We start from the raw sequence: 27152 nt of genomic DNA, 5'->3' as shown, positions 1-27152 counted from the left end.
TTTTTTTTATTATATTTATAAGGAGAACATCAGGGAGTTAAGTATAAAATATTTAATGTAAACGTGACTATCTATATAACCTGCAGGTATATTTTGCATATTTTTCATGTAACAGAGTTGCGCCCTCTATCTATTTTGTGTCAAAATAATAAACTGCATCAATTAAACGTGATTTACGTACAAAAATAATTTTGTCCAATTTTTTAATGCAAACGCATCACTGTGTGTCTCCTCTACGTCCGTTCTTTTCTTAATCAACTACGTCAAGCTTTAGAACCAGTAGTCTCACTATTGTATTTAGTTGATCCATGGTTCATGTCTATTTCGTTTCATTCTACCTAATTCGACCGGCGATTTCGCTCGAAGGAGCAGTTATGGATTCTGCTTGTCAAAATTCAGATTTTAGCACTAAATATTTGCTGGGTCAGTTAAATATAGCCAGAAAAGAAATTAATAATTTAAGGTATTATTTGCATTCTTCTGTCCCATCCTATCTTTATGAGTTCAAAGAATTACTCAAAGAGATATCAACAAGTTCTACTCAAACATGCTGTTTTCTGCATACTTACATATTTGTAGTGTACATATAACTATGTGTATGTATGTGTTCGTATATACATGGATTGTATGACTATTACACATACGTAAAATAAACGATATAATTAAAAATACTACAATTTTTATTAAAGTTAAAAATTTATTAAATTCATATTATATTTTATACCTTATTAAAATTTTATTTTACTAATATGTGACAGTTTATTGTATTAATTGTAATTTCCACAGACAACAAATAAAGAGTCTTCGATATATACATGAAAAAGATGTTGACAACATAAAGCGTCTTTTGGAATCATTCAGAAATAGACCATCTATGTCTGACGCAAAAGTAATAGGTCCAGAAGATGTGAAACCTAGCACTAGTACAGATGATGATACCATAAAATTAAAACCAATTGGAGTAATATCTACTTGGTTTCCTAGTAAACGTGGTACACCTAGACAAACTGGAGTCTGTGGAAAAGTACCAGGAAAATTGCTATTATATAATTCAATATTTACTAATCCTGATCATGCACTTGAAGGATTACAAGATTTTTCACATATGTGGTAAGATAATATATTATTATAGTAAACAATTCTTTTTATTTTATTTATCCCTAAATAATTAATACAAAATTATTTTTCTCTCAATAGGGTTCTATTCTACTTTCATAGGAATGATTCAACACATGTTCGTGCCAAAGTTGCACCACCAAGATTAAATGGTACAAAAACAGGTGTATTTTCTACACGTTCTCCACACCGTCCATGTCCAATAGGTTTGAGTTTAGTAAAAATTACAACAATAGAAAATCATACAATTTATTTTGAAGGTGTAGATATGGTTGATCAATCACCTGTACTAGATATAAAACCTTATATACCACAGTATGATAGTCCTATATATTTTGAGAAATTAAGTAACAGATCACAAGAATCTAATGTAGATGATGCATTTGAGTGCATAGAAGAAACTGCCAGAAATCAAACATGTGACGCATTCAGTACTAATGTTAGTCTTGGGGATGAAACAAGAAGTTTACTTTCGGAATCTTATTATAGAAAAGTTATTAACAAAGCAAATCAAGAAACAGATGTTTCTAGAGACGAAGAAATTGCTTTAAGGTTACAAGCTGAAGAGTTCCAAAGAAATTCAAACTTTGAAAGTTATTCCAGTATGAGACATTTTTCTGAATTAAATGATATCAGTTTGCACAATAATAGCACATTACAACATAGCATAGATGTAACCGATATACATAGAACTGCTCATACATTTTCCGACACTTTGTCTGATCCGCGGACAAGTTTGAATATAGTAGGACATAACATACTTTCGTCTGACGTGGAACAACCAGAAAATTTAGTAGATATAAATAATAGATTACAAAATATTAACGTAAATGGTCGTACTAATATCGAATCAACATACGGATCAAGAAACGTGGGATCTAATTACACAGAAACACATGCTTCTCGGTCTAGACTTTTAGATGGAGCTGATGGACCAAATACCATTTGTGGTACAGACATAGATTTAATTCATCGACGATCGTTAAATTCGAGAATTGATAATTCTCCTGTAAGAATGGGGGTACGCGAAGCTCCTGATGGAGAAGAAGGATTAGAACCACAAATTCTTACTCCTTCACAACATTTACCGAATCAAGTAATAAGAACAATGTCAAACAATAGCTTACCAGACAGTGGAGACACACATTTATTATTCTCTTCTGAATCGAGAAACGCTGAGAACAGAGAATCGGGAACTAATATTTCTTCGGAGATAAGAATTCCAGAGTGGATATCGAGACCTCGAACACCTCTATGTGTGGTATTTAACGATCGTGCTTTGATTCAATTAAACGAGATTTTAGGAACTAAAATAAATGACCAAAAAATAGCCATTGAAAATGTACTTCGCGAGGATCCTAGATCGGTATATCTGAGACAACGATGGGGTAGCCAATTTTATACTTTTTTAATTCATGATTTACACATCACTTGTAGATTTGACGACAGCAGGGGTATAGTAACAGTTTTTCAAGTCAGACACGCTGGTCGTATTTGCGAATGTGGAGAGCCTGAGTGGCAATGTTTGGGTCATTCACCACCCTCTTCTTAAACGTACGCATATGTGTATGTATGTATGTATGTATGTATGTATGTATGTATGTATGTATATGAATACGTGCATATTATTTTTAAATTTGTTGATTATATTGTAAAAGGTGATAATGAGAAACTTAATTTATACACCTTTAGGATATTTTGTATGTCATATTCACTTTATTTGTGAATCAACGAATATTTCGTACTAGCCTAACATTTGTTTAAAGCAGTAAATTATGATTATATAATAAGTCAGAATTCGAGATGTTAAATAATCATTAGTAATTCAATCAAAAATATAAAAATTATAAATACAAAATTAATATGAAATTCTGTTGTGCAAATCAAACGTTAAAAACATTATTTTTTACTCATTTACAAATGAAATTATTATTATCGTCATGTGTAATATAATTTTTAAATAAGTTTACTTTCAGTAAACTAGAGACTTCAGTAATATACATTTCAAGATCTATTTCGATGTTTATTAAACAGAAAATTACTTCCTACATAAAAAGTCGAACTTGATAAAGTATTCGATTACATAACTTTTTTACATCTTATAATTTTTGTACATTTCGAACTCATTTATTGATAACTTTACTAATGGAAACGATCTTTTCTTTTAAAATTTTTAAACTTCTTTCTACATACGTCTAGAAACTAGTCTTATATCTTTCGCAAGTGCGTTATATATATTTAAAAGATTTATCTGATTTTTAATTTAAGATGCATTTAGATATCAAGCCTTTATAAATCATGTAAATTTTGATGTATAAGAATAGATAAATTTTTTATTATTTTGATTATAGAATATTTATTGTATAATCTTTCATGATTTTTTTGTCGTAATTATACTATCGTATTTTATCCTGTTACGATACAAACGTTCCTATATGTTTACTTTTTGTAAAGGATTAGAATACAAAAGTTACGTTTCAAATTCACGCACAAAATAAAACATTTGGAAAAGAATTTATTCTAATTTTTATAGTTCTAAATAATTGTTCATAAAAAAATTTCTACGTTATGTAACAATAATATTTGTTTCATTGCATTATTTGTTAACTAAAACTATAAATATATACAACTCAAGTATACATTCGTATTGTTGAATCTGCACCTGCAGAAAATACCCATGGTTGAATAGGGTGAAACATCACATCCAAAATACCAAAGTCATTATAAGATTCATGATTGCATAATCTTTTAAGTGGTACAATTAATGCGTTTTGCAATAAATCACTGAAATACATTATGAAATAAATAGTACATAATGAACAATGGTCAAATAATTATAAATGTAAGTTATCTTACTTGTACACCATTCCATGAGAGACAATAAGACCTCTGTCATCAGCACCAGATGCAAAAAGTGGATATCGTTTATGAAATGCAACACTGCGAACGCCTGTACCATGCAAACGTAATGTCTGGTAAGGTTTTGTACTTAAATCAAGATCAAACCAAAGCATTTTGCGGTCGTATGTGCCTACTAAAATATTGTCACCTCCTGGAAACATAAGTACGATTATTAAGCGAAATAATAATGATTTAAGTACTTACATTATTCATATAATGTCCAATCTTACCTGGATGTATTGTCATTGATGATATCCATTGTGAATTTGATAGCAATTTTTTAATCATTTCCTGTTTTATTAAATCGTATATTCGAACATTTCGTTGAGTCTACAATTATTTTATTACAATTATATATTTAGAATTATACGTTTAATTTATATTATTTTCTACTTACCGCTACGAATAAATACGGCCTAATTGGATGAAACAAGACACACTGTATTAAACCTTTTGACCTGGTGAAAGGCAATTGAGATCTCCTTTTTGATAATTGATTTATTAAGACAGATCTGTTTTGACCATCTGGCATAACAGTGGCAAAATAATCACCTTTACCATGCCAAGTTACTTGTTTTACTGTTTTGAAATGATTTAAAATTACCCTAATTCCATTAGTCCAATATTCATCTTCTGCTTGTTCCCACTGAACAGCAGTTTTCACTCTTTCATTTACTGTAACAAAGATACAAGTATACATTTTCTATAAAGTATTTTTATGAAGAATTGTATAGAAACTATTTTTTACAATACCTATAACATCACTTTGAGGTACTATTTCTAATAATTGATTTGTTTTATTAGTAATTAAATGATCTCCAACACCAGGATTTATTAATAGAACCTTTTTATCTGCAGCTACCGCTATAAGCGATAAAGATTGATTTGGACACCATGCCACAGATCTAATTACCCCCCCACATGGTACTGTTTTTACACACCTGCCTGTTACTATTTCCCATACTGTAAAACAATGAACACTGTTATATATAACGTATAATATTTTATAGAAGATATACTTACTTTTTAAGTTCATATCATCACCACCAGAAGCTATATATTGCCCCATTGGTTCTGCTGTAATACTTCTTACCATATCTGTGTGACCTTTAAATACCATAGACATTGTTGTAGGGAAAGGTTGTAGATCCTTTGGGCTTGGCAATTGAGGTACTAAGGCTTCTGGTTCTATTGTTAATCTCATTTTCAATGCTCTAGGGCATAAGTACAAATCTAGGCACCTTTGAAATCTTTCTTTAACATATTTAGGATAGGCAGGTACTTCACGGAGAGCATTATATTTTTGTGGAATGAAGTGTAATTTTCGTTTCCATGGTGTTGTCTGTAATTTATTCCATTCTTTTAGTTCCTTTTTATCGAATAAGTATTCTGGGGGAGGATTATAGCTTTCTGCATGTCCAGGTAAATGTCTTTTTGGCGGTGGGATATGTTTATGAATTCTACGCATTTCTTCAGCTTGATCATCTGATTGCCACAACATGTAAAATTGTGGTTCATTTCTCTTCTTCTCCCTTTCTTTCTTTAATTCCGCTGTTGATTTTATCCAACCCATCTTAAGTGCATGAACTAATTTTGATACTTTTTTAGCTTCTGATTTAGATGGTAAGAATGAACGTTTATGTTCAGGAAATTTACGTAATGGTGTCTTCATCACCTCTGAAGTGAACCACTCTACCCATGGCTGTAAGATAATAACATAAAAACGTAATTCCTGAATCACTAATAAATTAGAAAAATACTTACAGCATATTCATCAAAAGTTATGTCCGGAATTTTTCGTTTTTGTATCCTTGTAATCAAATCTATATCTGCTTCACTTAATACAACATCTTGCCCAGTCTGAGGATCCTTAATTGTTCTCCAAAAATCAGGATCTTCCATTCTTTTCAAAAAATTGTCTAACTGGTCACCTTTTTGAGGTTTTATAATTTTTTTACCATCCCAATCATAACCAATATGATCATATTCATCATACCACTTCATTGGTATGTTTCCAACTGTGTTACGAATATCTTCTTCATCAGAACTATCATATTCATATTCATCTATTTGTTGATCTGTTACTAACTTATCATGATTTGATAAGTTAGATTCTATACTAGATTCTGTATTCTTCTTAGTACTCCTTTCTTTACATTTTTCTAAATCTAATTTTAAATTTTCTTTATTTTGTACCTTACCTTTTTGTATATCTTTACCAGTATTTGATTCATCTGATTTATTCATTTTATTTATAAGAGTTTTGCTTTGTTTCTTAGTCTGTAGTGTATTAGATATATTCCTATTATTAATATTAAACATAGAAAATCCACCTTTTTTTATTTTTGCAAATTCATTATCTTTAGATGTTGAGGGAATTTCAGAATTTTCACTTTTCTTTTTCAAATTTTCATCCTCGCTTTCATCAAGAGAAATATTTTCTTCTTCACTTTCAGAATAATCTTCATCAAGACCAAGATCATCTGAATCTGTCTGAAAGCTTAATTCATCTTCTTCATCATCAGATTTAAAGACAATTGGATCTTGTTCAGTGTCTGATACAGAAATATCTTCATTTTCGTTTATTTCTTCATCTGAACTTTCATCATTGTTATTTACTTCAGCAGACAATAAATCTTCAGTACCTGAATCCTAAATAATATTTTTCGTGTCATGAAATATAAATAATAAATGACATTTTCGAAGTACATATATTTAATAATAATTTAAGCAATTTGGTTATGTTTTCTTATAGGTTAGAACATATCGATAAAATAAATGTTACCGATTCTTCTTCAAATGTAGGTTTTGGTGAATCCGTTTCTCCTTCTCTAACATTATTTGCAGTTTTTACGTTATTTAGCTTCCTCTTTGAAGATTTCCGTTGATTCTTCATCTTCTTTTTCGCATGTATACAAGTAATAACGAGGTTATGTATGTTTCACGTGTTGTCGAGACTTTAAATTTAGTTATATGAGAGTGCGAACTATCAAATAATATGTACGAGTTCTTTGGACAAAGGGAGGGGATTTTGGCGCTCCTCTCGCCAATATTAAAGCAAGACACCTTCGCGTTCAAAAATTCAGCTAGCTGCACACTCACAACTGATTGGCCAACCGTTTCGAAAATTCAGAAGCCGTAGCAGTGAGCTAAAGAAGATACCTTGCAGAACAAGAGTAATAAGAAAGATTGAATAGCGCAATACGTTAGAATAGGTCGACTACATGTGCATAGAGAAGTCAGGCGTTAAGCTAAATTTGTGCCAAGAACTAAGAACAGTATCCTATATATAATCGTCCCCTCAAAACGTCATATTTTAGGAATAAGCTCGAATAAGTACTTACAATTGTACGTGTATACCAAAGAATTTCTAAAAAGAAATAAATATCTATTTATCATAATATAACAATTTATCATTGATTTTTATAAAACAATATTATCTACTTCCTCCCTATTTTATTAATTTGATAAGAATAAATTAATAAGTCAGTTTTAATTGACAATAATCACATTTATTAATTGCTTACAAAAAAGTTGAATACCTTTTATTAAATACACTAAAATCCAAAATGCAATTGATAAAATTTTCATTTTATGAATGTTAACACTTAGCTAACCGAATAGAAAGATCTCCCCTCTGTAAAGAACATCGCTGCGTGACCGAACGGGGAGATCTCCCTTTTTGACTTTAGCAACGCGTTTTCCTTTTTTTTGTTGTTATTATCAGTTATTGTTTAGCTGGAATTGTTCCCAATTAATTGCATCACTTTTTCCGCTTTTATAAATATATAATAAAATACACCAATTTAGTGGTGTTAAAATTAATTAAAAAGTTACACTATCAGTTATGACTAAATAAAGTTATAATCGAACTGTACCACAATATAAAAAAATATTAAAAATTCATATCATTATGAATTTTTAATTTCACGTTCAAGTCGTGTTATTTATCTTTTGTCATCTTTAAGGTTTTTAGTTTTACCTATATTTTTTGCATAAACTACAAAAGATAATTGTTATATACTTTGAATTTGATGTTTTGTATAAATAATATGTGAAATCGTTAAATAAAATCATTACCGCAAAATATAATTAGTCACTTAAATAATTTTAGACTTCTTTGTCTTTTAAGTAGTGAATATTAATCCTTGATACGTGGAAAAATGTGCGGTGGACAGCGTATAGGTTGGTTTGTCAGATAGCGGTGGAAATGTTTAACTCGCTATAACGCGCGCGGTTGGATAAGTGTTAAATAAATGATTTATAGATATACAAAAAAGACATGCATTTATAAGATTCTTTACTATTGTGTGAATAGAATATTTAAAATATATGAATTATTTGTTGTCAAAATGATTTGCTTTGATAAATTCATATTAAATAAATAAAGCACTTCATCTATTTACGCTTTTTAATATACATTATTTTTTCGACATTGTTATATCAATAATTAAGAAAATGCGTGGTTTAATAACTATTAATGAAAAATAATAAACCTCTGTGAATTTCCAATATAACAAAATTTCACAATTTGTTATATCACTGTATTATATCTACTTTGTTGTGCAGTATTAGGCGGCGTAGTTGTTGGATGAATATGAACAGGTAAATCCCATGTCATCGTTTCAACATCCAAGATCAATGGTCCTTGCCAATTAACAGTACTTTTATTGGGCATTTCTACTAATTTGGAAGTCGTAACAAATTCGAAGTGTAGTCTCCATTTTAGTGTCATTAAATCAGTAGTAAAATCTGGTGTTACGTGTAATGGTATGGGTAATACCAAATGGGAATATTTTAAACCCATACACATTTCGTGGTGTTTGTTGTAACTGACTAAAGTTGGTGTTGAGGCCTTTCCTCGTCTGTACTCTTCTGAAATATGTTCCTCTGATTGCAATGCAACAGATACTTGCGCACAAGAAACGGTAGCATTTGAGAAATCAAATGTTCCGACTATGTCTTCTCCAAGTTTATACGAATTTTTAAAAAGACAAAATCTCACAACGCGCCCACGTCCGTTTGTAATATTATAAAAATTTGGACTGCGTCTAGCTGTTAAATTCTAAATGTAAAAATAAAATATTAATTAATACTGCATTTATATAACAAATATAAATTTTTATGTAAAAAGAAACTAATAAACCTGAAGAGTTTGTAGCGCAACATCTAATGGAGTATCTCTGTGTTGTGTTTCCATAAATGGATTATTTGGACTCAAGTCAACACTATCATTACAAGCAGTTACTTCAGGCAATTCTGCAAATTCATGAATAAAAGCAGCAGCTTCAGTCACAATTTTTCTACAGTGATTTAGTAGAAGTAGTGCTAAATTATTAAAATTATAAAATTAGATAATATACTACCACTTAAAGAAAGTACTCTGAATGGAACTCTAAGTAGCTTTATAGCGGTGTTTACTCGTTGTGTTCCAATTGTGATTTTATATGAATACTTTACTGCGTGTCCTCTATAAGATGGAGGTGCATCACTTGGAATTATCTCCCGATAAATATCTGCAAAATTTAAACATTAAACAAAAATTTATTTATATAATTTTGATCATATTTTTGGGCTATATGTCCAAGTTCCAATTAGATACTCACATGTTTTACTTTCACCAGGAGATAATCTTAAATCACAAAATAAAATTTTTGGCTTTGTATTTAGAACAACATGACCATTATCCTGTTGCCATGGTGCAAAAGTTGTATCTGAAAAACACTTATTATAAAAAACAAACTGAATGAATTAGAAAGTTACATTTAAAATAATTAAAATCAAAGAAAGAAATTCTATATTTCTTCATGCAACAATTAGAAATAATTATTTTAAAATACCATAGACTTACTTGCATTAATAGCTGCTAATTGTGCTGTCATGTTCAGCTTCTCTGAGAAAACAATTTTATTATTTGTGGAACATTGGCAATGAACTTGTGCACTAGCCCACGCGAGACTCTCAAAAATATCACTAGAATTAGTTATGATTTATGTGTAAAAATTTAATTCTTTAATATAAATAAATAAATTACTTATTACCTATGACTTTGAGATATTTGATGAATTGGATTTAATGGATTACTAAATGTGACCAAACATTCTATAACTTCACCGGAAAAATATACAGGTCCTCTAATTAGTTTTGCTGTTATCTCAATCATGATTTTTATTATAAAAATTATGAATATATATTTAAGTAGATCTCACAATATATTACTTGTTGTTTTCTGGAATATATTAATTCATATAAAAAATTTTTTTCATAATATTTTATACTACATATTAAAATTGTATAATAAATAAATTTTCAAACGAAATTCAAAATAAATTTCATACATTATTTTCAATTTATAAAATGAAAATTTTAAACATTATTTCACCACTTTATTCTATTATATACATATTATATATATCTATATTCTATTTTGACGTTTAAGATTCCAAGTATTAATCCAAGTCTAGAACTATATGAACATAAAAGAACCAATACATACTATTACACACGTTACACACGGTTTACACGGCCTAATACAAAAAACTTAAATGTCAGTTTACAATCAAAATATGTGTACTTACATCTCCGTTCTTTGATATGTTTTATTTTCCGTGCTGTTCATATGCTTTATCTTCATTTGATAATCCAACATGTAATTATTGATATTATTGATTATCAGAAGCGCTCGTTACAGTGATACAACTTATTAACAAAATGTTACTTATTTTTTTAATATTCCAACCGATTTTTTGCTTTAAATGACATAACCTACTTAATAACAATTACATATAATTGCAATGACAAAAATAACGGCATGTAAAATTTTTAATCAAATTGATAACAAATATTATACACTTCACGTAGAATGGTTTAATTTACATTTTAAGGTAATGCTGTTAAATTCAACAATGTCGCCGTTAGCTGGTGAGGTTAGTTCACAAATCAAAGAAATTAAAGATTTGAATTTAATTAATGTAAATCCTAAAAAATATGTAAGTTTTGTTATTTTTTAATTAAAAATGATTAACAAACAAATTACATTGTAGATGAACACCAGAAATATAAATGATTTTTCTAATGAATTATCTAAATCATCTGATGAGTATATCGAAGAGACTAAGAAAATACTTTGTGGGAAAGATACAAAAATTCAGTTTTTCCTCCAAGACAAAATTTTAGAATGGAAAAGTGATTTATGGACTCTTGGAAGAATTGAATTGTATATTATTTCAGATTTCCAAATAAGGGAAAGTTTTCAACAATTGTTGAAATTTTATCAAAGCATTCAAGATAAGATGACAGTATTAGAAGAAGAAAATAAAAATTTAGTAAATGTAAATAAAGAAATAAATTCAAAGATAGAAAAATTAATAGAAATCAAAATTACTATGGAACAGGATCTTTATAAGAAGTTTATAGTAGTTTTAAATTCAAAGAAAAAGAAAATTAAAGAATTACAAGATGCTATAAAAAAGAAAGAAAATGTTAAAGAATCAGTTTTTGATGCATGTACAGACGAAGAATCTGAGAAAGAAGATGAAACTGTGAAAGATATTTCCACAATTATCAAAGTTAGCAAAAGAAAGTCACCTAATTATAATAGCCCAAAAAGTATCCAGAAAAGTGAAAAAACAAATCATATTGTTGCTGATAAAATAATTCCTAAGGCATCCACCAGTAAAGATTATACAAAAAATGAGTTATATACTCCAGATGAGTATGTAAAAGAAATGAATAAGAATGAAGAAGAAAGTTGTAGTCTTAAGAAGTCAAGAAGTAGTCTGAATTTTGTTGAAGAAGAATCTGAGGAAGAATTATTTTCTCAATAATACAAGTTGATCTATTTATAACTTTTATTTACAATTGTATATATTTTAAAACACAGATTGTGCAATAAATAATTGGAATTAGTATTTCTTAATTTAATGAAACTTAATTCATTAAATTATTTTAATTGTTTAACTGTTTTAATTTAAGATTTTTATATAAAATGTTTTTAACTTAATAATGTATAAAGTATATATGAACTATTAACGTAAATATTATACAATATATAATATTGCTGTAAGTACAAACAGTGATTTTTTAAAAGTAAGATTGATTTTGATGTATATGAATTTTGTAATTAATTACATAATTGTAATGTACATATTGAATAAATTCCTTTTACTACCTTTTAAAAGAGGGAGTATTAGAAAAGGAAAAACTACTTTATTAAATTTTATAAAATATTGTACTATCCTCTAAACATGAAAGTAAGTTCAATAATTCGGAATATGTAAAACTTCTTTTTTCTTATTCAATTCCGTAAAATTACCAAAAATTATTTATTCGAAAAGGATTCATTTATCAGCGATGCGCGGTGGTACGATTACTTTCACTTCATAAAAATCTTCTCTAAATATTCTTCAAAAATCCTCCTGAATATAGAAATCCAAAATATTTAAATATTTAATTAAATATTAATTATCGTCGTTTACTCAATGCAAGTGAGAAACCGGGCTACTTAACTCAGCGGTTCTTACGAGCTAATATACGATAACCCCTCAGAGTTAATTTCACTCATCATAAGCCATGCATGGATTTCAGTGAATAGTAGAAAAATTTCATTTCAAGTATAAATTGGACCTTTTTTTCTCCGTTTTTGACTTTCTTGAACTCACAGAAGCAGCAGAGTATAGCATATGGCTCATGTTGCAGACTAGAGCCGAGGTGCCTCGTCCTGACCAAACAGATGGTCCTGAGAGCTTGCACTGTAGGGCTAATACAATAATCTATGCAAAGGTCTTCTGTAGAAATGCATTAAATAAGCGTATTTTATTCCCTCTCCTATAAGGACCGTACTAGAAACTTTATACCAGGCACATAAAGTATTCAATACGGTAATTATGCTTTACTAATTACTTTTAATTAAATATCCATTTCTTGTTGTAGAGATTGAAATCGTACGTCATTTCTGCTTGAAAGATCTTAAGAATCAATGGTAATTTCATTGCGAGTGTGTTAATGTCGCGCTTCGTAAAAAAATTGTCGATCATTTTGTTCCGGTTGTACTCGAGGGTGAATAGATGAAGGTAACGTTGACAGCGAAGGATTAACGAACGGTGTGTGATAATCGTAACGACAATAAGCTAACGATTCCCATCGAGGTGTATGTTGCATATCCAAAGAAGTATTTGTAGTAATTGGTGCACTATTAGCATAGTAACTCCTCTCAGATACGTTCGGAGGGTAACTGTATTGTGGCTCTAAAAGACTTTGGAGGTGTCGTATGTACGTAATCGCATGCCTAAGTGATTCGATCTTTGAAAGCTTTTTGCCGGGTGGTTTACAAATCGGAAGCTTCGATCGTAGAAGTTCGAAAGCACGATTCATGTCGCGCATTCTTGTCCGTTCACGGTCGCAAGCTGATTTTTTGTAATCTGAGAATAAAACTAAAATTAATTTAATAGTAGTAATATCTAAATTTTTGGTTGTTTATTATTTTCTCCACCTTTCTCAGTTTGCGATGGTTCTCTTTGGATCGATTTTATGTTGGTTTCATGAAGAATTTCTAAATGAGGATGAGTGTTTATCACTTCCGGTTCCGGAACTCTTATCACAAATACTCGATCGTTATTTTGTTGACGATCTTCGAAGTTTTCATCCTGCCATGATCTTCTCACAAAGTGTCGTCGAGATATATTTGTATTTTCTATACATAAATATTTTGTTGTTATTCTTTAATTATTTTTTGATAATTATTATTTTTAAATATTGATATAACTTATACCTGACCCATGTCTTATTAATTGATTCTGCAAATATTGGTCGACATTGGGAATCTTAGACGGTGAGCTTTCTTCTTGGCTTAAAATTTCTTGCTGTTGCTTAGAATTTTTATCTAGATCCAACAATATAGGCGAATGAGGACATTCTTCATTAGTGCTATCATTTTCTGACTAAAAACAAAAAGAATTTGTTTTCAAGTATTCCATTTTATAAGATGGAGATCATAGGGCATCTTTCAACTTTTATAGCTTTTTCAACTTAAGATGGTAGAGTTAAGTGACTCATTCAGTATAATTATAATTATAATTATAAATATAATTTCATAAGTTACCTTTCTTTTTAAAAAATGCTTTTTGAAGTAGAAAATTCTTACCTAGTATATATCGATTGGTTTAATCATCTAAAAACGTTTATTCGTTTAATTCTTGCTTTCGAGTTTAAACGCGCTTTTCTCGAAAGTGTATTTCAATCGTTAATATCTTAAAAACAAATTTTCTAGTTAGTTTGAAAATTCGCACAATTATTCTTTACGCATATACTTTTCGCTTAATTTAAAATCAAGTAAATTTATTACAACTTTCAATTCATTTATGAGTCGCAAAGTGAAGAGATAAAACACGCCGCAAAAAAGTTTAAATGCATTAACTAATAACCAGTACTAATCGCCAAAAAAATGTTGAAATTTTAAATATGAATGAATATGTACAGAAACTTTCAAGATGCTATATAGTATAGTTTTTCCAAACGAAAATTCTCAAAATTTCCTATAAAGTTATGTCTCCTAGTAGGAATACTTCCGACTTCGGACTCATGTCAGCAAGGGGTTGAAGGATTTTACCTCGTTTCTCGACAATTCGTTGCCGTATTCCTCCGAGTCCATGTCGAAAAATCAAACTGTTATCAATAGAGATACCGGCTGATCGTTCCTGGGACAATTTGGACAAGAAAGTTCCAAAGGTACTGTCGATCTACCTTCTTCGAGAAACTTTCCTAAGGCATATATCACACGCGACTGTCGAACTCGTTTGTCGTTGGATAAGATGTGGATCGGTCACAGACAGTCGTTATTAATGTTAATTTTATCCATTTATTAAGTATTCAGGTGTTCCAACAGAGATTCTCAATTTATGGAGAATCGTCATTAGTCGGGTGATCTTCGGTTCAAGGGTACAAGCTGCTTAAGTAAAGTTGTGCTAAACTTTAAGGGTTCAGGTTTAAATTCTTGCGAAGAAAAAATATTTTTAAAAGTTTTTCTTGTATTACTATAGATTCTTTACTTAATACTTAATGAATTTTGGTTGGAGGCATTTTTCTGTTAAACTATCCAGAACCAGCTCAAATATAGCGATGGCTGACGTGTATTGCTCATTGTATAAAACTGTATAAAACTATCGATTGTAAAAAGACTTCGTTGTAAAAAACGGCTGTAACACTTTATTGCCGAGAATCATTTTTAAAACCATACTTGAGCTTATATTCAATTTTTTTATTTAATTTCAACAAATAATACGAGAGTTTCTTCTTATCAAGACAAATGAGAGCCACTGGGATGATCGGAATAAAAGTGGGAATGCAAACATCGAAACATAATAGACGCCCGCTCGATGGAAATACTAATGACACAGACGATGCAAGTATAACGGATTGCGAAGAATAACGATCATTTTCGAGAATGCGTTGGAAACTGTATCTTTATAGAAAAATTAAGCATTTATGTGTCTGGGGGGGAAGATCAACCGGATATCGAATATATTAAATTATTCTCACAGGAGTTCTTAATCGCATCATTTGACAACTAGCTCATCTTTACCATTCATTTTCGTTCATAAAATATATTTTCGTTATAAAATATATATAGTAACATGATATTACCTCTTTGAAATATAACAATTGAAATAAAAGTGCGTTGTATACTTTAAATTTAAAACGTAGTACAATTTCGAAATAGTAACTTGGATATTTTTTGCTGAACATTTTCATCTAAAGAAAAAAAGTTGTTTTAAATGTAAATGTCTTTTTTTCGGTAAAATAGGAAATTAGGAAAAAGTTAGCAATTCATAATTATGTAATAAATAAATACAGAGATTAATACAATTTGTGAGACGCTTTTAGAAGCTTGAGGATTGTTAAAATTAATCCTGTAAGCAATTTTATTTAACGTATCATTGTATTTCTTGAATTATCAAATGATCTTTCTTTTTATTATTTTATTATTATTATTATTGTTATTATTATTGATAAAGGAAAAAGAAACATTTTTTAATTGCACGTTGCCCACAGTGAATATCCGATAAATGACGTTTTCGTAATTAAATATAAAATGATTAATGCTATGGTTTGCTTTACGGTATTAATCAAAGCCTTAAACTTGTTGCAGGAAGTTGGTGCTCTTATATTTTTTTATATTGACAAACTTTGCAATAACATAATGTTTCCACGTGTTTATGCACATTCTGATATATGTATAATAGATAGATCTTACCAAATAACGCAAATTTTCTCATAACGAACTTAAAATGTTGTCAAATTCCTTAGTACGAAAATATAAAAATATTACGAAATAATATGAAAATATTACGTTTGTAGAAATATGAGAAAATCAAAGAATACATATATGTATATACATGTAATATTACGAACTTGCGGCAGGCATAAGAGAATTGCGATAACCCACGGACAATATACCATAATCGTGGATTTTTTGGAGATAACATTATAATAATTAAGAGAATTACAAATTGCGTAATATCTATCAATTATCATTGTTGTCAGAATGAATATGTTTAAATAAAGATCTAGTGGTTGTAAAAATTATATAATTTTACAAAATATTTTTCTTTTCTGAAATCTATCATTATTTCGAATTATTAAATTAAATATTGAATTAAATTGATAAATTTTTCGTAAATAGAAATATAATTTAAAAAATATTAACGTTTCCTTTTATTAACTTTCAGTTTAGAAAAAATGTAACAAAACTTCCAATAATCCTATATTTCTGTTAACAACTATCTCTATTAAGTTGATTAATTAGCGGAAAGTAATATTCCACACAAGTTGCAGAAATATATCTACCAATATCTACCAATATGTTTTAATACTTTTAAATAATTGATCTCATACTTAATATATCAAAATATTCAGGTGAATTCATGCAACTACGTTTAAATGTTCAAATCGCCATGTTGTGACGTGTCAGATCATTATGTAGCCAGCTAATGAGCATGCTCGAGAATGTTTTGTATTTACGTTTTAGAGACAGTACGGCATGGAGTCGAAAGGTAAAATTGCAAACATACGAGCAAAATTCAAGGATGTTCAAAAATTATTGGATGATCTTGAAAAACATAAAATGAGAAACGAACCGTATAAAATAAAATATCAGGCAATCGAAGTATTAAACTCGATGGAAGTAGATCTGACTAACATTTTGATGGATATGCCAGAGGAGGAAAAAGGGGAGGAGATAGTAATGCTTGCTGTAGTACACTTAAATCTTGGTTTATTACATGTCGATACGGAAGAATTTAAAACAGGCGAAGAACAATTCATGAAATGTATAAAATTATTGAAAAAAAAAGAGCTAGAACCAGAAGCTGTTTTACCAGTATTAAGTGCTTTGAATCAGTTGGGTATTATATGGTCCCAATGGAATCAACCTACAAAAGCAAAAGACTTTTTAGAACGAGCAAAGAAAATCTATAATGACTTTATAGATACTAATAACTCATGTAGAGACCTCATTAATATGGCCCAGAATTTTGGCATTGAACAAGTTAAATCTGAACTAAGTCCTAAAGATGTGTTAGAGAAAATTCATACTTTAACGTTATATTATTTAGCTCAGGTATATCGTTCCTTGAAAGATCATCGTCAGTCTGCAATATATTGTCACATGACCCTGTGCAGACAATTAGGTCAAAATGACATTATGCAAGATTTAGATTATATCGATTGGGCACTGAACGCAGCCACATTGTCGCAATACCTTATGGAAAATACTAGTTTTACTCAAGCAAGACATCATTTAGCAGCTGCAGCTTACATATTACAAAAATATGAAGATATATTGAAAGAGAAAACTAAAAATAATGGGGAAAGCGAAGCACTTGCAGCTGAGTGGGAAAATTTTAATCACAGAAGTGCAGACGTTGCCAGATGTTGGGCCAAATATGGAATTTTGCTTCTGATGTTATCAAAAGAAAGACTTTTACACAAAACAGAATCAGAACAGAATAATGATCAGTTGAATAGGGATTCCTCAAAGATAATTGATGACCTAAGGTTCAATGTCCTAGAAAAAAAGATAGAGTCAATTGCTAATCAGATTACGGATAAATATTTATTAGATTTTGAAGATGCTAGATTAGTCTTTCTAAATGTTCAAAAATGGTTAGAGCAAGCTAAAACATATTATACTTTAGAAAATCATGCATCTGATCATACATCAATTATACAAGATATTTCTGTAACTTATAAATATTTGGCATTCTTTGAAGAGCATGAAGACAGGCAAGCAAAAATGCACAAAAGGAGAATAGACATGTTAGAAAATGTTATCAAAGAGTTAAACCCTCAGTATTATGAATCTGCTTGCAGACAAATTTGGTTTGAATTAGGAGAAATATATTCTGATATTCTTGATATAAAACTTGACCGCTTACGATCGTCCGATGAAAAACCTGCACCACAAGCGCTAACAAAAATTAATCACTTAGCAAAAAGTTCCATAAAGAATTTTCAAGCGTTTCTCGATTCCTTACATATTCGTAATTCTAGTTCTGGTATACAAGAATTTCCTGATGAAATAATGCAACCAGCCTTATTTTCTTACTTTCACCTTGGCAGATTGTACAATAAAATTATATCTCCTGACAAAAACATCCAATTGCAAAATACGCAACAAAGTATTAATGCATATAGATTTATAATTGATTATTGTGAAAAATATCCTAAAGCAGCTGAGGTGATGAAAGTAGAATTAAATCTATGCAAAGAATTGGTAAATTTATCGGTACTTAAATCAAATCATTATCAATCAAAGTAAACATGTTACAAGAAGAAATAATTGTTAAATAAAGCTATATTTCATTGATGCACACGTAATTTAATAAGCTGTTCAATTTAACATTATTTGTGTAAATTGTGAATTGCTCACAGAGCATTTTGATTCAATTCCATATCTCTTTCATCTCTATTGTTGTGATAAATTTTAATATTCCGTTTTCGTAATTCTAACAACTACTTCATAATATTAGGTCATCCCATAAGTTCGTGCCGACCTTTGTGTATACATTCCATATTTTAAAGAAAAACAAGAGAACTTTCATCGAGACGGAATAATGAAAAATGGGAAGAAGTTGTACAATGAGAGGGGGATTACAATTTTTCATGAAACTGAAAGGTATGTAAACAATCTTAACATATATAACCGCTCGAAAAACGGCACGAACTTATGGGATGATCTAATATGATAGAACAATAATATAAATACGAATGATATAAAAATGTAATGTACATGTATATTATTTTTCTTTCAGACTAAAATTTGTTGCTAGTAAAGTTTCCTAGTTAATTTTAATTTATTTTCTTAACACGTAGATAAAAGGTATGAAAAAACAATCAATGTAATTATGATAAGACAATTTTGTATTTATTTCATATAATAAAAAATCATTTTTTCTCCACTTTTTTACTGGCACCAGTAGCCTTTACTTTCTTAACCTTCTTTTTCAATCTGTAAAACGCAACGGTTCTTATTTTATTTCTGATCTGTCTTGCTTTTCTTAGCTTAAAGCGGTCAAAATCACTAAGTTCCAAACGCTGAAATTGAATAAAAATGTATCTTAATTACTACCCAAAATGTAACTACATATGAGAACGTATTCTTTATAAATTATTAAACCTACTTTCTTCTTAGCTTCAACTTTTCTTGCCCACATAGTCTGTTTCCAAAGGTCATTAATATTTGCAGCTTCCCATGCCTTACGTACAACACGGGTGGATCCAGTATATGGGAAACGTATACGGAATTTAGTTAGGTGGAGCTCATTTAACCTCATCTCACAACGTGGGACATTTGAAGCAGGACCATCAACCAAAACCTAGAAACATAACTAAAGTTTAATATACAATGTTTATTACATCTATAAAAGGAAACGATTAAATATTTTGGCATCAGTTAAAGCATAATGACATCAATTAAATATCAGTCGGCAATTCCTATCAAGATATTGGATCATCATTATATTACTATTTAAAAAAACAAAAACCCAATTTTGTACAATATTAAATATCTCAATTTAACAATTAATAAAAGATATAACATACTTATAAAATTATCTTACCCGATTTTGATCGATAATGTCTACAATAGCAACAAGTTTACCCTTGTACGGGCCATCGCTCACATAAGCGACGCGACCAGATTCTACAAACCTTTGGAACGGCTATTGAACAAAGAAACAATCCCATTATTTTAATAATAATAAACAATTATCATATTACAGCTGAATTTTATATCAGTTATTGTCTGTATAGGTATAAACAATAATTTGCAACACACAAATCAACCACCATGTGGCCGAAAACTATGATAAGTTTAAGGTTATATCAAATAATTTTTTATATATCTTATACATTGTCAAAAATAAATAAATGTAAATTAAACTATATAATGTACGTAGAAGATCTTCTTATTAAGACAACACCCTTCATATATAAATACCACAAATTATACGTGCAATATACGCTAAATTTAAAAACACATTTCACTTACCATGGTTTACCGGAAACGAAAGACCAATATAATCTATAACCGGACAAAGCATTGATGATATCAACTGTTGAAAGTAAGTTGTCTCTATTAAAACTGTCTTACAATAAAATTCCCTAGATGTAGCATAAGTAAACCCCAAATACATATTGGATATAGGTCCTAAACTTACAGCATTAAATCGCATTTTTGATTTTCATACGTACTATGTAGTCGGTACGGGATCGACTCGGTACTGTACCATTTCAATTTCTAGGACACCAGATCTTATAATTTCGTTTGTGATGACATAATTCTTGTGCGAAATAAATATTTCTCATCACAAAATGTTTTATAGTTATATTTAAAAAGATACAAATATAAAAAATGGCTTTAACACAAGTTGATTCTACAGATTATATCACTAAATTTGATTGTATAGTAGAAAAACTACTTGTATTGACAAAAAGGAGGAAAGATAATGAAACAAAGTTGATCAACAATTACCTTTATGATCTCAATAATCTTGATTATCGATATTTGACAAGTTTAAATAATGATGTAAGTTTAAACAAACAATTTAATTCATTCTAATTAATTTTTTTTAATATATAATATTTACTAGAATATATATCAAGTAATTTAGCTTATATTAGTTGATTGTTAGTTTAAATCAAAACATAAAAACATAATATAAAAATTGCTGCTTTACTTTTCAATAACATTTTAGGCAGTGCAATTGCTGATTGAACAATTATGTATTATCATTACGCCTGCAGAAACTGTTTTGATACAAAATTTTTGTAAATTATTAGTCAATATAGCTCAAAACAATATTGAGCTTCAAGAACAAACATTTATATATTGCAACGAATGGATTATAGAAGTTTTTAAATCTGCCTTACCAATTACGCATAATAATATGCTTTTAACCTTAAAAAGTTTATTAACAAATAAACAATTTGGTAATATTAATCATGTAAGTACAAATTTTATAAAATTGTTTTATATTTATAAATGAAATATTATAAATGCATAATATTTAGAACAATACATATTATTTCAGTATTTGAAATTATTAATTGAAGATGATCAGTTACTAAAAAAGTATTTAAATCTGTCTCATGTACAATGGTCTGAAATTCACTATAGTGCAATTAGTTGTTTAGAAGGAATTTTACTGAGCTATAATAACACTTTCATAGCAAAAGAATTGATATATATCATTAAAGATATCACACTAGATATTGTTTCTTCTTCTTTATATTTAAATGAGAATAAATATTATCATACGAAAGTGAGTAATAAATATGGAATAAAAATTAAACTGTGTAGTTTTCATTATCATTATTGGTAAATTAAATTTTTAGATATTATGTTCGTGCTTACATATTCTGCAAATAATAGCAGTTAATGAAATGTTGCCACATTCCATTGATTTTATGGGAGAAATTTTGGGAGTAGTGCAAGCATTTTTATTTTATGGTCTCAAGGATTATCCTCTCATAAAACCACAGCTACTTCGTCCTGCAGTAATGAATCTTCCAGAACGAATTCATATAATTCCTAAATGTAAGAATTTGAAGAATCACAAAGCAAAAGTAAGAAAACAACCAATTAAAAAGGTTGGTACTGAAGTAAAAAATAACACTGTACCAGAATGCAAAGGAGTTAGCTTATATTCAAGTGATTCTGATACCTCAGATACTGAAAGTAATAATTCTGTCTTTATGGATTCTAAAGTAAGATTAGAATCTGTACGGTTACTACAAGTACTCGTTGAGAATTCACCAAGTCGTGAAATATTTGGATTTTGGCCACAAATTGTTGCCACTGGATCACAAAGCAATGCTAGAGTATTGACTAGAAGTATTCTAAAGGAATGTGTATCTAAAGTGAAGCAACATATGCTAAGCACACTAACAGAATTATTGGTAGATGCTAAACCTTTTCTAATGCATGCAGAAGATGTTCATCATACATCTTTTATTACCTTTTTTGGCATAGTATGCCTAATGATAAAAGAATTGCATTTCACATTATGTTTGATTTTAAATGGTGAAACAAATGTAGCTGTTTTAACTCATGGTTTAAAATGTGCTGCTGCTTTAGTTCAAGGCACACCATATACACGTTTGAAAACAGGACTTGTTACAAAATTAATGAGAAATTGTAGACCATACATATTTCACAAAGGTATTTCTATTGTTAATATACCTTCTTATTCAAAAATTAAATTTTATAATTACTATGTCTTATATAGATCCAACAGTTCGTGTTGCTGCACTGTCAGTTTTTGAAGCTATTGCTTCCTGTGATCCAGTAACCCCAGAAATATTTGAAATACTCGTAAAGCAATCTGCTGTAAACATAGCATCAGATCAACCTGTGAATATTTCAGTTAGTGACAATACAGAAGAAGATGAAGAAGGAGAAGAAGAGATAGATATTGAAGATCTGAAAAATAATTTGATACATGAATACAATAATGAATTATTCAAAGAAACAAATATTTGTTTTCTAATTCATGTTTGTTTGGAAAATATATCAAATAAGGTATACTTACATTTCAAGTTAAAATTTTACGTGAATGATATAAAGCATAGAATTTTTTTGAAAATAAATAATCATGTATCCAATTATATAGATAATGAGTACACCTGTTCGTCTTCAATCACTAAAATTAATTGGTAGAATGGCATTTAGTACTGGAAGTCTTGTGTTTCCACATACAGAGTTAATTACAATGACTTTAGTAGGAATCATACAAGATTCTGAAACACAAATAATCTTACACGCTTGTCGTGCTCTAGAAATTATGGCTGGTTGTCTCATGAATATTGATTCAGAGGATAAAAATGTTTCAATATTTTGGAATATTATATTTGATCCTATAACGTCCCTTCTTCAACATCCACAAACAATAATAAGAGAAGCTGCATGTGATTGTCTAGGCAGTATTAATTCTATTATATTTGCCCAACTTCAGGTGAGTATTTATATAAAACTTGCATTACTAAAATTTATTATACATTCACATTTCATATAAACTTTTTTTTAGAGACAGAAAGCAGTTTTAATCATTACAATATTATTTGGCGCAGTACGTGATAAAGAAAGTGCTGTAAGAGCTGCTGGATTGCGAGCATTAGGAATGTTAGTCACATTACCTGCATTGAAAGAAGAAACTGGGTTTTTAATGGATTTAGCTGATATAGTTTGTTTAACTGCTGATGATAAAAATCTTGGCGTTCGTATCAAGGGAGCCTGGGCATTAGCTAATTTATGCAATTGCCTCTCTAAAGAAACGTTAGTTATAAACATATTAAATAGTTAATTAATATCTTCTATATTTGCTTACAACTTAATTTTTTCTTTCAAAATAAAAAATCTGTCCTTATAGAAATCACAAAGAAGTAGAACCTATTCCTTTGGAAATGTTATTACCACAAATTTATCAAGTCAGTATTAAAGCATCTAAGGACAATGATAAAGTAAAATGCAATGCTGTTCGGGCTCTTGGAAGTATTCTGTACTTATGTCCTAACAAACATATACTGAAAGACGCATCATCAGGATTAGAGGCTCTTATAAATTGTGCTACTGTAGGAAACGATATGAAGGTACATAAATTAAAAAATTGTTATTGCATCAATAACTCATTTATTGCATTATTAACTGTTATGTTAATTAAAGGTTCGTTGGAATGCATGTCGAGCTCTAGGATTAGTTTTAAGTAACAATCCAGATAATATATTACAACCTTCTTGGCGGGTATGTAATGAACAGAATGTAAATTCTTTAATTTTTTTATCATAATCAAAACAATTTTATTGATTTAGTAGGATCAAGTGTTTCCTGTATTGTGTAACTTAATTTGCGATAGTCCGAACTTCAAAGTGCGTACTAACGCAGCATGGGCGTTATATTCCTGTAACTCATACGGAAAATATATTATAACTTTATGGAAGAGTCTTATCTTAGCATTTGAAAATTCTCAGCATGTACCGAGTTACATCGAATATCCTCACCGTGACGCTCTTATTCAACAGGTAATTAAATATAAAATTATAGGTAATTACTAAATAATAAATAATATTAAATACTAAATAAATTCTAGCATATTTCATTAAACATTAGTCTATTAATATCTTCAATATATGTTTTTAGCTATGCCTTACTCTTAGCCATGTGGCTACTTGTACAGAAGTGTCAGATTTGCAAAATCTTTGGACAGAAATAAGCGAACATGTAGATGATGTTTCGAACTATGTGAAACAGTTCCAGGTATGATTTTAATATATGAATCAATAAAAAACCAAATTGTACAGAATCAATATCTAAATATTATTATATCATTTTTACAATCTTTCCATATTTTAGGACATAATTGTGCCTGAAAAAATGGGAGATTTAATAAAAGCAAAATCTCAATTAGAAAAATATATGAGAAGTGCTTCATTATTAGAAGAACGAAAGATTGCTCAAGTCTTAGCAAGTATTTTTGAAAGAACTAAGAGATATGACAACCTAGATAGTGCTGTCTTAACTTAACAATTAACAAAGTAATAAATTAATTGTATATTAATAATACATATTCATGTGCATCCAACATTTGAAATTATTATTTTTTTTTTTTTTTTATTAACGTGGAGGAAATCCACACGGACACCAGGCCGCTTCTGGGAAGAAGCGGCGTGGTAGTACCAGACTCCAACCAACTAAAACCTCCACGATGACCGTCCCGGCTGCGATCGAGAGAGGCCCGGGAACCGGTGTGAGCGACACACCGGGCCCAACATTTGAAATCCTAACAATAATTGTGCTCAAAACATACATACGTGTTTATTTACACAATACATAAACATGTACGTAAGTATATAAGCATGTATGTATATAAACGTGTAAAGATATATATACAGAATATTAAAGCACAGACTAAATTTATTTAACAAATATGTTCTTCGAATTTTTTAAAAAATAAAATTTATGTGTATAATAATATATATATATTATTTTCATTACATGGCGTCTTAATCTAAATCTTATTTATCTTTACTAAGAAACTGAATTGTTTATATTTACACATATTTCCTGCATCATTAACTTCATTCTTATTTATGTATTTACAGGAGTATTTGATTGTTTAGACTGATTCTCATCTAAATTTATAGAACTTGTATCTTTAACTTTATTATTAGATATATTTTGGACCTCATTATCATTTTTATCTCCTGTCTCTTCTTCATCTAAACTTTCTTCATCTGAATCAGTATTTGCACTTTTGTTATGCTGTTCTACATTTCCAGTCTTCATCTTTTTCTTTTGTTTCCATTTCTGTTTTTTCTTTAATCTTTTTGCTCTTTTCTTTGCAGTTATTTCCTCAGCTATTCTTTTATTTTCTTCAATCTTTCTGTGGTATTCTTCATCTAAAAGTTCCTAGCGAAAACATTACAAACATATAACAAAACTATAAAAGTTGATAATGTAAAGCAAGTAAATTATGAAAATAGCTTCAGTTACATAAATTTACATTTTATAATTATTTCTATTTTACCTTGTGACCTTTTTCTTGAATAAATTTTTGCCTTGCATATTCTTTACGCCTTAAATGTCTGTATACATGAAATTCTCCACTACCAGCACCAGCACTGCTACCCATTACATTACGAACAAATTCCGGTACTGTAGGTGTACTTTTAGCTTTAGGCCGTTCTGGTAATATGATAGGCTTTTCCTAGTGCAATAAATAAACATTTTATGACGATAATCTAGATATCCTATATACATCTAATCTTTTTTTCCTAATCTTTCTAGGTATCTTACATATGAAATAATAAAATATTTCTGACATCCATGTTTTTAATATTCGTTAGGATCAGAATTAAAGAAAAAAGACAATTAAGATTGATTTTTAAATATTTCGACATATTTACCGGATTTTTCATTAATTTTTGAAGTTTTAAGCGTTGCAAATCAATTGCTGTCTTTGCAACAACAGGTTTTTCTTCTTCTTTTTCTTTATTTTCTGACATTATAATATATTACTAAAGAAAAAAGAATTTTAATTCAATCAATTTTAAACTAATTCACAATTCTTGTCAAATGGTAACAGAGAGAGGTTATGTACATGATAATAAAAGTGAAATATGCAGAAAACAAAATCGATTTAATTACATCGATTGCAGATATACACAAATTTAAAAGTATAATCGTATAATTAGTCTTATAAGAAAAACTTTAAATTATAAATATATGTATTAAAAAATATTAAAAAAAATTTTAGATATTTAGTATGTTTATATCCTTTATATATGTACTACAGTACATTATATTTTTAATAATGCTTCCAACTTTCTTTATAATTTTATTTTTATTATAATTTTTATTATAAATGTTAACTTTCGTACTTTGTTCATTAAATTTTGTTCGCTATATTTTTATATATGATTCTATAAAATGTTAAGTACTACTTTTTAATAATTACATATACACATATAAATCACATATTTTATTTAAAGTAAATTTTATCTTCTTAAGATTTAACTACCTATAATTAATAATTTTTATTATATTTATTTTGGCAAAATTTTATGAACTTTCCATTATGATA

At 29.0% G+C, this 27152-nt stretch overlaps 10 protein-coding genes across 16 annotated transcripts; 4 read left to right on the top strand and 6 right to left on the bottom strand.

Annotated features, from left to right (window-relative positions):
• Positions 1-25: 25 nt before the first annotated feature.
• LOC100643001 lies at positions 26-3534 on the top strand. Of its 2 annotated transcripts, none has more exons than XM_003397395.4 (3): positions 26-463; positions 787-1110; positions 1198-3534. In XM_003397395.4, the coding sequence occupies exons 1-3, from the start codon at positions 309-311 to the stop codon at positions 2666-2668; spliced, it is 1950 nt and encodes a 649-aa protein (XP_003397443.4). In that variant the 5' UTR covers positions 26-308; the 3' UTR covers positions 2669-3534. The 2 variants fall into 2 exon arrangements, with proteins under 2 accessions (XP_003397443.4, XP_048264298.1); XM_048408341.1 differs by having other exon boundaries at positions 26-596.
• A 77-nt stretch (positions 3535-3611) lies between these two features.
• On the bottom strand, positions 3612-7367 carry LOC100642762 (ribosome biogenesis protein BOP1 homolog). Its single transcript, XM_012311541.3, has 8 exons — positions 6803-7367; positions 5782-6669; positions 5041-5719; positions 4771-4980; positions 4415-4692; positions 4248-4347; positions 3973-4168; positions 3612-3900 (listed from the first exon to the last, which is right to left on the bottom strand). The coding sequence occupies exons 1-8, from the start codon at positions 6911-6913 to the stop codon at positions 3747-3749; spliced, it is 2616 nt and encodes an 871-aa protein (XP_012166931.2). The 5' UTR covers positions 6914-7367; the 3' UTR covers positions 3612-3746.
• Positions 7368-8414: 1047 nt separating this feature from the next.
• On the bottom strand, positions 8415-10721 carry LOC100643245 (RAB6A-GEF complex partner protein 2). Of its 4 annotated transcripts, none has more exons than XM_012311543.3 (7): positions 10596-10721; positions 10059-10246; positions 9869-9990; positions 9624-9731; positions 9384-9533; positions 9164-9276; positions 8415-9082 (listed from the first exon to the last, which is right to left on the bottom strand). In XM_012311543.3, exons 2-7 carry the CDS (start codon positions 10178-10180, stop codon positions 8552-8554), a joined length of 1146 nt encoding a protein of 381 aa, XP_012166933.1. In that variant the 5' UTR covers positions 10181-10246; positions 10596-10721; the 3' UTR covers positions 8415-8551. The 4 variants fall into 4 exon arrangements, with proteins under 4 accessions (XP_012166933.1, XP_048264307.1, XP_003397445.1 ...); XM_048408350.1 differs by lacking the exon at positions 10596-10721 and adding an exon at positions 10514-10576; XM_003397397.4 differs by lacking the exon at positions 10596-10721 and adding an exon at positions 10356-10499.
• Positions 10722-10807: 86 nt separating this feature from the next.
• Positions 10808-11935, top strand: LOC100643613 (DNA repair protein XRCC4). The gene is made up of 2 exons (XM_020864801.2): positions 10808-10943; positions 11061-11935. Exons 1-2 carry the CDS (start codon positions 10812-10814, stop codon positions 11841-11843), a joined length of 915 nt encoding a protein of 304 aa, XP_020720460.1. The 5' UTR covers positions 10808-10811; the 3' UTR covers positions 11844-11935.
• Positions 11936-12041: 106 nt separating this feature from the next.
• On the bottom strand, positions 12042-15277 carry LOC100643488 (achaete-scute complex protein T8). The gene is made up of 4 exons (XM_003397398.4): positions 14624-15277; positions 13787-13955; positions 13508-13708; positions 12042-13436 (listed from the first exon to the last, which is right to left on the bottom strand). Exons 1-4 carry the CDS (start codon positions 14663-14665, stop codon positions 13018-13020), a joined length of 831 nt encoding a protein of 276 aa, XP_003397446.2. The 5' UTR covers positions 14666-15277; the 3' UTR covers positions 12042-13017.
• A 656-nt stretch (positions 15278-15933) lies between these two features.
• Positions 15934-17055, bottom strand: LOC105666037 (vasopressin V1b receptor-like). Its single transcript, XM_048408460.1, is given in 3 exon segments — positions 15934-16152; positions 16426-16633; positions 17051-17055. Coding segments are annotated over 3 exon segments (321 nt in total). The 3' UTR covers positions 15934-16044.
• LOC100643367 (KIF-binding protein) lies at positions 17015-18891 on the top strand. The gene has a single exon (XM_012311546.3). The coding sequence runs from the start codon at positions 17054-17056 to the stop codon at positions 18830-18832; it is 1779 nt and encodes a 592-aa protein (XP_012166936.3). The 5' UTR covers positions 17015-17053; the 3' UTR covers positions 18833-18891.
• A 525-nt stretch (positions 18892-19416) lies between these two features.
• LOC100643733 (60S ribosomal protein L14) lies at positions 19417-20704 on the bottom strand. Its single transcript, XM_003397400.4, has 4 exons — positions 20564-20704; positions 20133-20234; positions 19695-19889; positions 19417-19608 (listed from the first exon to the last, which is right to left on the bottom strand). The coding sequence occupies exons 1-4, from the start codon at positions 20564-20566 to the stop codon at positions 19459-19461; spliced, it is 450 nt and encodes a 149-aa protein (XP_003397448.1). The 5' UTR covers positions 20567-20704; the 3' UTR covers positions 19417-19458.
• A 71-nt stretch (positions 20705-20775) lies between these two features.
• LOC100643973 (HEAT repeat-containing protein 6) lies at positions 20776-25486 on the top strand. Of its 3 annotated transcripts, XM_012311548.3 has the most exons (13): positions 20776-21100; positions 21270-21518; positions 21606-21836; positions 21910-22735; positions 22803-23095; positions 23187-23528; positions 23601-23848; positions 23943-24162; positions 24236-24313; positions 24385-24591; positions 24710-24826; positions 24923-25104; positions 25195-25486. In XM_012311548.3, the coding sequence occupies exons 1-12, from the start codon at positions 20927-20929 to the stop codon at positions 25091-25093; spliced, it is 3156 nt and encodes a 1051-aa protein (XP_012166938.2). In that variant the 5' UTR covers positions 20776-20926; the 3' UTR covers positions 25094-25104; positions 25195-25486. The 3 variants fall into 3 exon arrangements, with proteins under 3 accessions (XP_012166938.2, XP_003397450.2, XP_012166939.2); XM_003397402.4 differs by lacking the exon at positions 25195-25486 and having other exon boundaries at positions 24923-25151; XM_012311549.3 differs by lacking the exons at positions 24710-24826; positions 24923-25104; positions 25195-25486 and having other exon boundaries at positions 24382-24524.
• A 39-nt stretch (positions 25487-25525) lies between these two features.
• LOC100644297 (PRKR-interacting protein 1 homolog) lies at positions 25526-26698 on the bottom strand. Its single transcript, XM_003397405.4, has 3 exons — positions 26476-26698; positions 26097-26276; positions 25526-25978 (listed from the first exon to the last, which is right to left on the bottom strand). Exons 1-3 carry the CDS (start codon positions 26572-26574, stop codon positions 25658-25660), a joined length of 600 nt encoding a protein of 199 aa, XP_003397453.4. The 5' UTR covers positions 26575-26698; the 3' UTR covers positions 25526-25657.
• Between the last annotated feature and the right edge of the window lie 454 nt (positions 26699-27152).

The sequence above is a fragment of the Bombus terrestris genome, chromosome 9 (assembly GCF_910591885.1).
Source record: "Bombus terrestris chromosome 9, iyBomTerr1.2, whole genome shotgun sequence".
NCBI lineage: Eukaryota > Metazoa > Arthropoda > Insecta > Hymenoptera > Apidae > Bombus > Bombus terrestris.
This window is presented reverse-complemented; position numbering and strand designations above follow the sequence as displayed.

What these genes read in the sequence shown, in the direction of transcription:
- LOC100643245 (XM_012311543.3), bottom strand. Translation starts at nt 10,180, where the DNA reads ATGATTGAGATAACAGCAAAACTAATTAGAGGACCTGTATATTTTTCC. An exon ending in CAAATATCTCAAAGTCATAG is followed by an intron (nt 9,991 to 10,058) that starts GTAATAAGTAAT and finishes AACTAATTCTAG; the next exon opens with TGATATTTTTGAGAGTCTCG. An exon ending in CAGAGTACTTTCTTTAAGTG is followed by an intron (nt 9,277 to 9,383) that starts GTAGTATATTAT and finishes ATGAATTTGCAG; the next exon opens with AATTGCCTGAAGTAACTGCT.
- LOC100643488 (XM_003397398.4), bottom strand. Translation starts at nt 14,665, where the DNA reads ATGGACTCGGAGGAATACGGCAACGAATTGTCGAGAAACGAG. An exon ending in ACGAATTGTCGAGAAACGAG is followed by an intron (nt 13,956 to 14,623) that starts GTAAAATCCTTC and finishes TTTTGTTTTTAG; the next exon opens with TCAGAAAATGATAGCACTAA. An exon ending in ATTAATAAGACATGGGTCAG is followed by an intron (nt 13,709 to 13,786) that starts GTATAAGTTATA and finishes ATTTATGTATAG; the next exon opens with AAAATACAAATATATCTCGA.
- LOC100643367 (XM_012311546.3), top strand. Translation starts at nt 17,054, where the DNA reads ATGGAGTCGAAAGGTAAAATTGCAAACATACGAGCAAAATTCAAGGAT.
- LOC100644297 (XM_003397405.4), bottom strand. Translation starts at nt 26,574, where the DNA reads ATGTCAGAAAATAAAGAAAAAGAAGAAGAAAAACCTGTTGTTGCAAAG. An exon ending in AAAAATTAATGAAAAATCCG is followed by an intron (nt 26,277 to 26,475) that starts GTAAATATGTCG and finishes TTATTGCACTAG; the next exon opens with GAAAAGCCTATCATATTACC. An exon ending in TTCAAGAAAAAGGTCACAAG is followed by an intron (nt 25,979 to 26,096) that starts GTAAAATAGAAA and finishes TGTTTTCGCTAG; the next exon opens with GAACTTTTAGATGAAGAATA.
- LOC100643001 (XM_003397395.4), top strand. Translation starts at nt 309, where the DNA reads ATGGTTCATGTCTATTTCGTTTCATTCTACCTAATTCGACCGGCGATT. An exon ending in AAAGAAATTAATAATTTAAG is followed by an intron (nt 464 to 786) that starts GTATTATTTGCA and finishes TAATTTCCACAG; the next exon opens with ACAACAAATAAAGAGTCTTC. An exon ending in CAAGATTTTTCACATATGTG is followed by an intron (nt 1,111 to 1,197) that starts GTAAGATAATAT and finishes TTCTCTCAATAG; the next exon opens with GGTTCTATTCTACTTTCATA.
- LOC100643613 (XM_020864801.2), top strand. Translation starts at nt 10,812, where the DNA reads ATGACAAAAATAACGGCATGTAAAATTTTTAATCAAATTGATAACAAA. An exon ending in TGTCGCCGTTAGCTGGTGAG is followed by an intron (nt 10,944 to 11,060) that starts GTTAGTTCACAA and finishes ATTACATTGTAG; the next exon opens with ATGAACACCAGAAATATAAA.
- LOC100642762 (XM_012311541.3), bottom strand. Translation starts at nt 6,913, where the DNA reads ATGAAGAATCAACGGAAATCTTCAAAGAGGAAGCTAAATAACGTAAAA. An exon ending in TAACTTTTGATGAATATGCT is followed by an intron (nt 5,720 to 5,781) that starts GTAAGTATTTTT and finishes ATTATCTTACAG; the next exon opens with CCATGGGTAGAGTGGTTCAC. An exon ending in ACCTCAAAGTGATGTTATAG is followed by an intron (nt 4,693 to 4,770) that starts GTATTGTAAAAA and finishes TCTTTGTTACAG; the next exon opens with TAAATGAAAGAGTGAAAACT.
- LOC100643733 (XM_003397400.4), bottom strand. An exon ending in ACATTATCGATCAAAATCGG is followed by an intron (nt 19,890 to 20,132) that starts GTAAGATAATTT and finishes TTATGTTTCTAG; the next exon opens with GTTTTGGTTGATGGTCCTGC. An exon ending in AAGTTGAAGCTAAGAAGAAA is followed by an intron (nt 19,609 to 19,694) that starts GTAGGTTTAATA and finishes ATTCAATTTCAG; the next exon opens with CGTTTGGAACTTAGTGATTT.
- LOC100643973 (XM_012311548.3), top strand. Translation starts at nt 20,927, where the DNA reads ATGGCTTTAACACAAGTTGATTCTACAGATTATATCACTAAATTTGAT. An exon ending in ACCATACATATTTCACAAAG is followed by an intron (nt 22,736 to 22,802) that starts GTATTTCTATTG and finishes TGTCTTATATAG; the next exon opens with ATCCAACAGTTCGTGTTGCT. An exon ending in TATTACAACCTTCTTGGCGG is followed by an intron (nt 24,314 to 24,384) that starts GTATGTAATGAA and finishes TTGATTTAGTAG; the next exon opens with GATCAAGTGTTTCCTGTATT.